Here is a 10,699-nt window from a genome sequence, read left to right on the forward strand (position 1 = left end):
CCTTTTAGCTCCTGTGACGTCATCTTTGACCTGACCTGAAAATGACCTCAGTAAAAATTATAGACCTTATCCGTGTGTACCCTTTGCCGTTTACCGCTTGTCGCTATCTTGCTTTATTCTCGAGATCTCGCTGTCGCTCCCGCTCGTAATAATGGACAGGTCATAAAAATGACCTGACCTGAGGTCAACGCAGGGCGATAACCACTTTTTTATTATCGCATATGAATGACAATTGATAAGGCTTTAATCGTCATCAGACAAAATTAAAACTTTCAGTGGGGAAAATATCAAGGTCACTCTTCGAAAAATAGGACAAAAGGTCACGTGATCAAAATTTTCAAAAATTGAAAATCCGAGATAGCCAAAATGTTTGTTGGTTGATTGTGTGTTGAACCATATAAAGTTTTTATCGTAAAATACCAATAGTTTCTGAGTTATAGGCCGCCAAACATAGGGCCGCAGCGCGAACTCCAGGAATTGCCCGAGGCTATATCTCGGAAACCGTTGTTCGAAGAAAAAAATCCTTGCCACAGCTGGCTTCCCCGCCCATCACAACCCCTTACACCAGTTTTCAACGAAGAATAAAATATGAGGGTGCAAATTTAATTTTTTATTTGTCGATTTGTCGTGGAACGCCCCCTCTATAGTATTCAGAGCATTGTGCTGGATTTTCACGGGTCCGACCAACACGCCACTCGCAATGAAGTGGGAGAGACCATGCCACTCACGTTGAGGTAGGGGAAGATGAGCGTCTCCTTGATCTTCTCCCAGATGATGCGGGTCATCTCGTCACCGTCCAGCTCCACCACCGGGTTGACGACATCGATCCGCTTCTTGGAGGCATCTGGAGCACAGAGAAGCGGGACGAGCGGTTAGTGATAGGGTCACAGACGCGGGAAGAGGGCAGTGGCGGCTGGGTCTGGTTAGCGGTTGCACAAAGCGCTGCGGCGGAGGCGCCTGGCAGAGTGGATGAGGTGACTGAAGACAGGCATCAGAGCTCTGCTGAGAAATGTCGGTTGGTCTGTCAAGTAGAGCAACTGATAAAAAATGGAGAATGAAGCATTGGACGATAATAGCTGAGGGATAGCTCATCATTCACCTAGCTTCGATTTAGCGGAGAGCAAGGCCTTTCACTGCCGAACACATCAAAACAACATCAGAAGAACGCCGACGGGAGTCGAATTTCTACGCACCCTGTATTTCCTCCTTCCGGAGTGACCTTTGCCCTTCCCACTCACCCCTCCCCTCCCTCTCCTCCAGTGACATATTACTCCGCTGCCGTCTGGCGAAACCGCAAACACCCGCCCCAGGCCTAAAAACACCCGCAGGACGCGACTGTCGGCCGTAAAAACGTGCGACACGAAAACGGAGCACCGAGACCTAGGGGAGAGTGGGGCAAAGCGGCCACCCGGGGCAAAGCGGCCATCCATCGTTTTAGCCCTCCACAGCTGGCGTCAGTTCCAATTTATTATTTCCAATTATACTTCTCTTTGCGGTCGTTCGAATGAGCCAGACCGGGGTTTCAGGCCCATCGCCATTGTTCTGTGAAACACGGAAAAGCATTTCTTGCCAGGTTACCAATTATGTCTACAATTTTTAAATGCTATTTTATTCCATAACCGTTTGGAATTTTTATAAGCGTTTTTGTCCATGCATTGCGTGGTTATCGTACATGCCTTCTACCAATTTTAATGCTTTCTACCCCACTAATAGCTGAGCTGGAATATTTTTGTCTCGGACGGTATGCGCGGGGCAAAGCGGCCGGGGCAAAGTGGCCAGCCCCCAATTGGCCATAAGTTGTTTCCATCTGGATAAAAACATTATTTATATTCAAATGTGTCGTCATGCATTCATCTTGGCCACTTTTCGGTTACATGAGTTACCAAATTATGCAATTAAATGTTTTTTCCAAGAAAATTCTTTCTTTGTTTAGCAATAGGTGGGAAGATAACAAAGTAAACATCCATCTTCCCTTAAACCTTGTCACCATCAAATACCCTAGTCGTGCATGAGGCAACTATTCTGTTTCTCATATCGGGACTTGAGAAGTCGCCAGTGGCCGCTTTGCCTCAGGGATGGGGCAAAGTGGCCAATATGCTATAGGTTTAAAGTTTTGTCAATATCTCCCATATGTGAACGCCTTTGGAAATGAAACGCAGTTGGAATAAAAGACAATTTAATAGGGATCACATTGGTATAGAAAGAATCTTTCCAAGTTTAAAAATCAAGCGTCGGCATCGTTAGAAACGTTAGGGTGGCCGCTTTGCCCCACTCTCCCCTACAAGAGCCGCCTTAGAAAAACAGCCGGGTATGTGCCCCTATCGGCCTGTCACGTGGCATGAGATGATATGGAATGATCGCCTGGATTTCTGGAACCAATAGAAGTAGCTGGAGAAACGTGGAAACCATTGCAAGTGTCCAACGCGTCCAAGAGGCCCAAAGCTGGTAGACAGATATCAGCTAGTCTGTAGAAAGAAATACCAGACCGGTTTCATGCTAGGTAACCGGTTTCTGTTAGGTAGCTTGAGCTATCGGAATTCGGAAGTGCTGCAAAACGTTTACAATTAATTGGAACAGGTAACAAAGAGATGACAGCATTGACCCATTCTAAAGCAACAACAACAGATAAAGGTTTAAGGGTTCACAAGCATCGTTTCCTTACAACGGGTGAAGCTGAGCGTCCGCCACGCCCCCTCGCCCGCCCCGCCCCTCCCATCCTGCCGCATCACTCTGCAAAGGCCAAGTTCAGGCGCACCACACACACGGCGCCGGCCGGCTGCGGCGGCGGCGTGCGACCTTGGGTCTGAGGGCGGCGACCCGGCCGTCCAGTCCGTCTCAGCCGGCGTCCGCTGCAACTCCGCCGGCCTGCGTCGGTGGCGCAACAGCGAGCGGGCGGCGGCAGGGGAGAACGCGCAGGGCAGGGGAGGGCAGGGGACCGGCGCCGATCGATATCTCTAGTCCCGAGCGACGTGGAACCGCCACGCCAGCGTACGCGGGCGGAAGCTAGCGTAAGCGGATTTTAGTGGCAGCTGCGTGGACGTAAAACTTCGTCTAACGGCCGTTGCAACGCCAGACGCACACCCACAGACCACAGTGAAGCTTAGCGTTGAATGGGGTAATAAGAGGGAAAGTTGTACGCGTTTCTGGTGTGAGTGCGCCATGATCGTCAGCTCATGTGTTCTTAAGTAACGTGAATGACATACTTGTCCTTAACATGGTTGCAGCACACCATTTAAAGTGTTACAAACAATGCCAAGCTATTTGAAATTCAGACGAGCGACTAGACTATCCGGTCACCAGATAGGTTAACTTCTTCTACTGCATACATACTGCATACATACTGTGTATAAAAAGGTCGCTAAGAAAAGCATACACAAAAAGCGGCCACAAAAAACGTTCACCAAGGCGGATTTCGAGCTGCTCCGCCCTGCGGTGACAGTTGGTCGTTCGTTATCGGCCGTCCATCTGACCGCTGATGAAGTCCCATGACAGGTAGAAAAGGAGCTGCCAAGACCCGGCCAGACAGCGAGACATTGGACGGTAATGACCCGGAGCGACCACGTCACTTACGGCTTAGGTATGGGTAACACTTATGGTCAGAGTACAATAACGCGATACAGCTATACTATTGGCCATTTGGTTTTGACGGTAATTACAGTTACAAGCCCATCTCAACAATACCATAATAGCCGTTTTGGTACTACGGATAGCGGATAGCTCATCACATAATGCCACCACCGCGACCACTTTCGGTATCGAATATCGATCGGATGTCAACTGTCGCGTCGCCCCTTTGACACCCAGCAGGCAGCAGCTGTGGGACCACAGGGGACACCGCGCGCGCCGGCTGTGACCCGCTGAGAACCGCGAGCCCACCTGCGGTAACCAGCGAGCCAGGCGGACAACTGTGGCTAGTTGTATGATTGGGTCAAATAATGGAAAGCACCTGTAATAATGGATGATACTCTATCGATATGTCGAATGAAGTGGGTCGATGAGCGAGGCTTTATAGCTGGTAATAACCTACGCCTACAAATCCGCAGAAGGATTATAATGGACCTTAGTACAGGCACGTGCCTAAGTATTCTAATCCGAGAAAACGGTCTGTTTCTCAAATGTATTATGTAGAGGTAAAATAATAAAATCGTAGAATATAAACAACAACTTTATCGTAGCAGTGTAGTGTCCGACCCACACGCGCTCCGACGGCCGGCGAGCGACCCCCGATACCGATACAGCGTATCAGCACACGGGGCCACACCCGTCTGGTCACTGTTTATTTAAAAGAGTTCAAACCATGTGTGTATGTGCGAGTGCCACTCCGGTGGAGCGTCGGTCATCCAGAGCTGTGTGCATGAGCCCGGCAGCCTGCGCTCGCTGAAAATTCGCGCCAGTGTAAGTTGGGGGCCGGAGGAGGTTAAATACTTTTTGAATATTGTGTCCGACCGAGGATTAGGGTTGACGGTTATTACTCTTGACTGAGAGCAGATAGAAACACCTGGAGTGGTCCGGGAATACCAGTCACTAGAACCTTTTCCGTAGTTGAAACAATGTTCCTTCGGTTCCAGAATTCAAATGATAGATTCCTTCGAATCGAAACGTCTAAGCCGGGCCCAGTCGTAGTCGTGAGGACCACCGGACAGCGACACGCCAAACTTCGGCCGACCGCCGACAGCATTCATCCATCCATGCAAACGGAGCAGTGACCAGCCGCCAAACCCTTCCCGAAGCCAAACAACCATGGCCCAATGGAAAATGTCGTCCCCTCACCAGCAGCAGGCCGTGAGCGGCCCCGCAGGGAGCCGAGACCCGAGCGGCGAGCACGCAGCCAGGCACACGGCGATTGCATCAGCCGGATTCTGAGCGACCGGAGACCCATGGCGGGGTATGTGGGGATGGGTGACGGTGGGGGAGGGAGGGACAGGGGTCGGAGGGGATAGGGAGGTAAGTGTGAAATGGGCGGAACAGCAGCTACCTCAGGGGAGCTCCCGGCGGCTACCAGGGAGGGGTGGGTGTTTGTCACGTCAGGGCGACTTCCAGGGCCTCGTTTCATAAAGCGAGTCCGTAACTTACGCCGGTTTTTGGTCTTGTGTTGCAATTGCATGTGAAGCGATGACGATAGTTTGAATCGTTGAATTTATTTATCTTGCAAGCAAAAACAGAAGGGAGAAGGGGAAATAAACTTATCGCTTCACATGCGCTTGCAATACAAGCCCAAAAACTGGCGTAAGTTACGGACTCACTTTATGAAACGAGGCCCCTGGACACGGTCGTATCAGCTGAGACAGCCGTGACGCCGTCCCAAGACAGGGATACAGGGGTGCTGAGGGGCGCAGAGGGGCGCCGAAGGGTCCAGAAGGGTTCAGAGGGGTGCTGAGGGGTGTCCACCGACCAGCACAGTCGCCGGATGGAGCCGCCGCCAACATAAACGGTCACCCGGCGCCCTGCAGTTGGCACGGACACAGTCCGGCAGAAGTGGGGTCTCCGGCCGAACTCAGCCGCCGGGGGAGAAACGAGCTGCCGTGGAGATTGGATTTGGGAAAGGTTCCCACTTTGGAGTTTCAGCATCGCATTTTTGCTGATTCTTCTATAAATTGCGCCCCGAAAAATCCACGCAATCACAAAATGAGCGCCTCCCACCCCTGATTTGCAGGATAGCCGTTTGCTTGGGCGCTCGGCTTCGATCAGTTTCCCGAACTCACAGAATGACGCCTTCCGACTCGAGCGCTGGATCCACGAAACTAACCTTTATATTTATACCGTTCCACTCATATCCAAGCAGCCCGGACCTGAAGGCGGTCTCACGTGTCTGTCACACGCGACTGTCACGTTTTGGTTCGACCGTCACGCATTGCTGAGCCATGTTTTTTTTACAGTCACGTTCCCTCCGTCAAGGACGACGATCAGCGCATAATATAAATATCAGAGGCCGAAAATAAACGACGTCAGCGAGGAGAAATCCTGAGGTGACATCGGGGTGGAATTTAAACAAATAAAATAGACACCCCCTGGCAGACGACCAGCTGCCGCAGAGCGGTCTGAGGGCGCTAATAGCGAAAGTTTCTTCTGGTAACAACATACCACAAAGCAAAAGTGGATGGAGTAGACAAAAGTCAGTAGCTGCGATCCGTTGAAGATCAAATAACTTAGCACACGATTGAGATGTTTCGAGCATTTTCTGGGGCGTCTCTCTTGTTTTCAAGGGTTGGGGTGTGCTGAACAAAGTTTGGCGTGATTTGTTGTTCTGGGCCCAGTTTATATAGAGCCCCTTTGCTGCTAAGGGACACTTATTGGAAAGGGGGGCCCGATAGATGGGTTTATATAGCCACCCTTACACACCGGCACCAATGTTACCAAAAGCGTCCCTTTGTAAAAGTGACACTTCCCGACTGGTTTTTCTATATGAACTGAGCCCTGAACACCAGACCTCAGACAGGGTCGGGAGAGGGTTCCACTCGGTCCAGACCGCCGGCTATGAGAGAGCACCTTTCAGCCGTCCCATCTCCTTCGGCCGCTCGGAGGCGACGACCGCCATGACAGGGAGGTCGTCATATTTCCGCCGTTTTGGCGGGGCTGGTCGACCTCTGACGTCAGAGACACGGAGGCGCGTCTGCGCGGGGGGCGGGGCCGGGCGGGGAGGGGGCGGGGCGCGTCCCCGGTCACCTTGGCTGGTCGCGGATGACGCGCCCGCCCCGCGCCGGCAGCGGAGGTGTGTCGACCTGCGCTGGACGCCGACCGAACGATAACAGAGGCCACTCACACGCGTGCCTCGGACTGACACGTGACCGCGGCGGCCGCCGGGCGGCGCGGCCGGCGCGGGACGTGGAGGGGGCGTGTTTACCTCTCAGGCAGGGGGGTTCGCTCCCGTGCCTTCAGCATTACGAAAAATGGAAACAACCCGTGAGCAGCATCAGCTGCTCACGTATATGTTCAAGGAAAACAACATGTAATGGACTGCTGACGACGGCCCTCTCCACCAATCGGCGCTCGGCATCTCGAGCGCTGATTGGCTGGTAGCAAACGCGTCATATGTGGGTCTCATTTTTTTGCGATCAGTGAACGCGTTATTTAATACACAGTGGCCTATGGAGGATGGCACGCGGAACTGAAGGTCAGTGTTATATTGCTTCGTACATGCGAATGGGGGTATTTGAGTGGCATTTGACACCATTTTCGAAATCTACAGTGAATTTCTGATCGACTCATGTATATATTTTTATGAATTTGATAGTATTAGTGCTACATAGTCGGTGTTTTATGTTGGTGTTGTTTCTCTCGACCCTTGTCTTGGACTTTTATCATATCTTTTCTCGAAAATGCTTGCCATAACTAAGTCTAAACTGTATCTGTATAAGAGATAATTTGTGTTGAATATGAGGAGAAAGTAGTTATGACCATTCTGCCCATCAAACTGCCAGAAGGTGTTCTTGTAAGGTGATTGAAACTTCAGTACGGGTTGCAGATGTGGGTTTGACATTAGCATTGTTGTTGTAACCCCACTTACTCTAGTAAAATGGAAACATGGGGTTATGTACCCACTATTGCACAGCCTGGTATCAAGCTGGTTGATATGTGGAGGATAATGAAAGCATAAAAGAATAGGAGCGTTGCGTCTTGTGACTTATGTCAACTCATTTTAAATCAAATGATTGTGATTGTAACTTTTACTTCAATTAATTATTGTTGCTAGTTTTGACCTTTTTAATCATCAAGTTTTATGTGTACCAATTTCATATGCTTGTGTAATGTCTGTGCGGCTTTGTGCAGTGTGCGTGTCTTGAAACAAACCAATTTATTTTGTACCTTTTTGTACTTCAACAAATGTATGTCAAGAGACAAAAATGTCATGTCTATTATCATTGACACTACTACAGCTAACTTTGCCTATATTCTTATCTTTCAGAGGCATTCAATTCAATCTGCTTTCCAGTGCAGTACCTAGGAGGCTGCAACTGAAACTCGCACAAAGGCAATCAAGTGTCACTTCATCAGCCTACAGTAACAGCCCATCTGTAATCAAGATATGGATGAAGTGGCAACTGGCATAGAAGAACAACCAATTCAAACAAGAAAAGATTGTATTTTGTTTTGGACTATTTTTAAGCATAACAGAACACTACACTTGCTGCTTTTTATGTTTGCCCTGTGTGCAGTTTTGAATAATTTAACTATGAAATGCTTTTGCCCACTATTCTCTTTAGATAACCTTCCTTTGTAATGCATTTTGAGCTTACATGCATGATGTAGGCATATTTCCCTTGGCTTCATAAAACTACTTGCAAGCTTTTGTCATGGACATTGGTGCTAATATGATGCTTCAAATGTGTCCAGTAGTTGGTGAAGGGAGAAGAGAAGTAGGACAGCTGATAGCTATTACCAAAAATATGTGCTTGTCTGCACTTCGGGCTGTTCCATCATATGCAACCTCTTTTTACCTCCTTGAGTTAAAAACACCTCATCTTTTATTTCTTTCCTGTGTGCCCATTGTTTCCGTGGTGCTATAAATGTCAAGCTTGAAGTTGGTATCTAAGTGAGCAGAATGTGCATTATTTCAGTCCGTCTTGAATCATTCGTCTTGAATTATATCCCTAACTGACATCCTGTTATTTGTCCTGCAATGTATGTGCCTGTGTCCGTCCTTACCTCCGGCTTTAGCCTCAAACCAGCCCTGCCGAGCTCTGTCGCCGGCGCGGTGTGTCGCAACGTGCTGTTTCTCCACTTCAGCCGACAGCTGCTAGGAATCGTCCTGTGCCATGCGCCATGCGACACAGCAATTGTAAGCTTCAGGTCACATTCGGACTGATTGGCTCCGCGTATGTGCATCCGGCCGGGTGCTAGTCGATATCAGGGACGGGGGTCGGACTGTTGTGGCGGCGTGCACTGTGGTGGTTGAAGTTGTTGTATTTCTGTCAGTGAAAAGCATTAATACATAACCGTGGCCGCAGCCTAATGTTATTGTGAATTTCAGAGGGAGTGGCCAGTCAGGAGGGCCCCATGTGGGTATGGATCCAGTGTCCAGTGGGATTGGCTAAGATTTCCGGCGATTGATAAACGCTTCTATGAAAGTAAACCTATTGAGTTATGAGGGGAGGTCACGTGACGGACCTGACCTTACTAAACTCTTGTGAAAACACGACACATACGAACGACAAGAAACCGACAGCTCTTCTTTCTGCCAAGTGTCATCTTTGTGTGAAGGATTTCTTGGCACTGAGTGTTCAGAAATTGCATTGTTTTTGGACTGTGCAGAGGCTCACGAGCGACAACATAGGTCAACAACCTGACGTACCTTAAACATGCGACCTGTACCAGAAGATCCAGCTTGATCAAAAGATTGGACGAGTCAAATTTCAGCTCTTTAGCTTAAAAGAATTTTGAGCTATCTTAAAAAACCGTCAGTGTGGCACCATATCGCCTCCCCGCGCGGTCGGAAATAAAAGTTCGCCGGCTCTAACTAAACAAATAGGCGTCGCATCGCAAATTCATTGACGGCGTTCGAAGCGTCGTTCAATTTACTTTCGAAACATATCCTAACATTAACATTTAACTGCCTAGCGCAATCTCCAACAAGCAAAAGTTCCGTGCACTCATCCTCATACAGTGTTAGCGGCCGCCGGCCGCCGGCCGCTGACCCACATTCGCGTCATCAGGGAATGCTGCAACTAATTTATTGTTTCCAACTTTTTTCCCGGAGCGTTCTACCTGGTTTATATAGCCTTGCTCTCAGGGCACAGATAGGGTCAAAGAACCGTGACACGCCTCACGGGGCGTTTAAACGATGCGCAACGGCCACATAAGTTCTGGGCGACCACGGTACGTCTAGAGTTCTGGGAGGGAGTTCGGCACAAATTTGGCCTCAGATCCTCAGATAGCCTCAGGCCATAGCCTCAGATATCCATCAAATTTTCCACCAGCCAGCGAAAGGTTGAATAGTACAGGGACGCCCTTGGCCTTCGAGGTTTCGTGCATCTTCGCGCCATATCCGTCCCACGTTCATGGAAAAATACTGACGGAACAAAGGTCGTTATCGGAAGTACGATAAGGTAAGATTTCCTGCTGAAAGGAGTCCGTGACGTGGCGATGAACTGAACCTCCGTGCACGAGCCGAGCCCTGTGAAAACAGCTCTCACTTCATCTGCACCGCCACCATGACAGAGCAATGAGCATCACAATATGGACATGATTTCGGTCGAATATGCATAAATGGCCTTGGAATATGCGAAGCTTGAAACAACACCGTGCCGTGAGCGTCCTCACTCGCCTCACCCCTCCTAAAACCATGGGGAGCTTGACCTATTGGGGGCGGTGTGAATCATGCCAGAATGAACAAAAAAGGCACACAAAAACACACATAAAATAGCAGCATTTTGATAAAAACGAAAGCGAAGCAGATTTTGACACTTTGACTTGTCACCTAACAATCGTCACCTATGTTATTCAAGGTCACGTAGCGATAAATCGCAGGCTTATTAGGGGTATTAGGTACTTACAATTGCGCCGAGAAGCAACGCTGACGGGGGCCGCAAACTTTGCTTGCTGGCCAAGAACGCCAACGGCGCAGCGCGAAACCTTAGTAAGCACTCCAGCCATCTTCCAGATCCAAGATTTGCGTGACCGTCCGAACCGGCCCCGACCCCAGCCTCAAAAACAGACACAGCCCGCGCGAACCAAGGCGCGAACCCGGCGCGCTGGAGAGGGG

General features: G+C 49.6%; 1 protein-coding gene across 1 annotated transcript; it reads right to left on the reverse strand.

The window, feature by feature from the left end:
• Positions 1-684: 684 nt before the first annotated feature.
• Positions 685-10,663, reverse strand: LOC122377009 (isocitrate dehydrogenase [NADP], mitochondrial-like; the record flags this gene model as incomplete). The annotated part of the gene is made up of 2 exons (XM_043356971.1): positions 10,491-10,663; positions 685-844 (listed from the first exon to the last, which is right to left on the reverse strand). Coding segments are annotated over exons 1-2 (260 nt in total), but the record flags the coding sequence as incomplete, so codon positions are not given.
• Between the last annotated feature and the right edge of the window lie 36 nt (positions 10,664-10,699).

The sequence above is a fragment of the Amphibalanus amphitrite genome, unplaced genomic scaffold (genome assembly GCF_019059575.1).
Source record: "Amphibalanus amphitrite isolate SeventyFive unplaced genomic scaffold, NRLGWU_Aamphi_draft 002453F_arrow, whole genome shotgun sequence".
Classification (NCBI taxonomy): domain Eukaryota; kingdom Metazoa; phylum Arthropoda; class Thecostraca; order Balanomorpha; family Balanidae; genus Amphibalanus; species Amphibalanus amphitrite.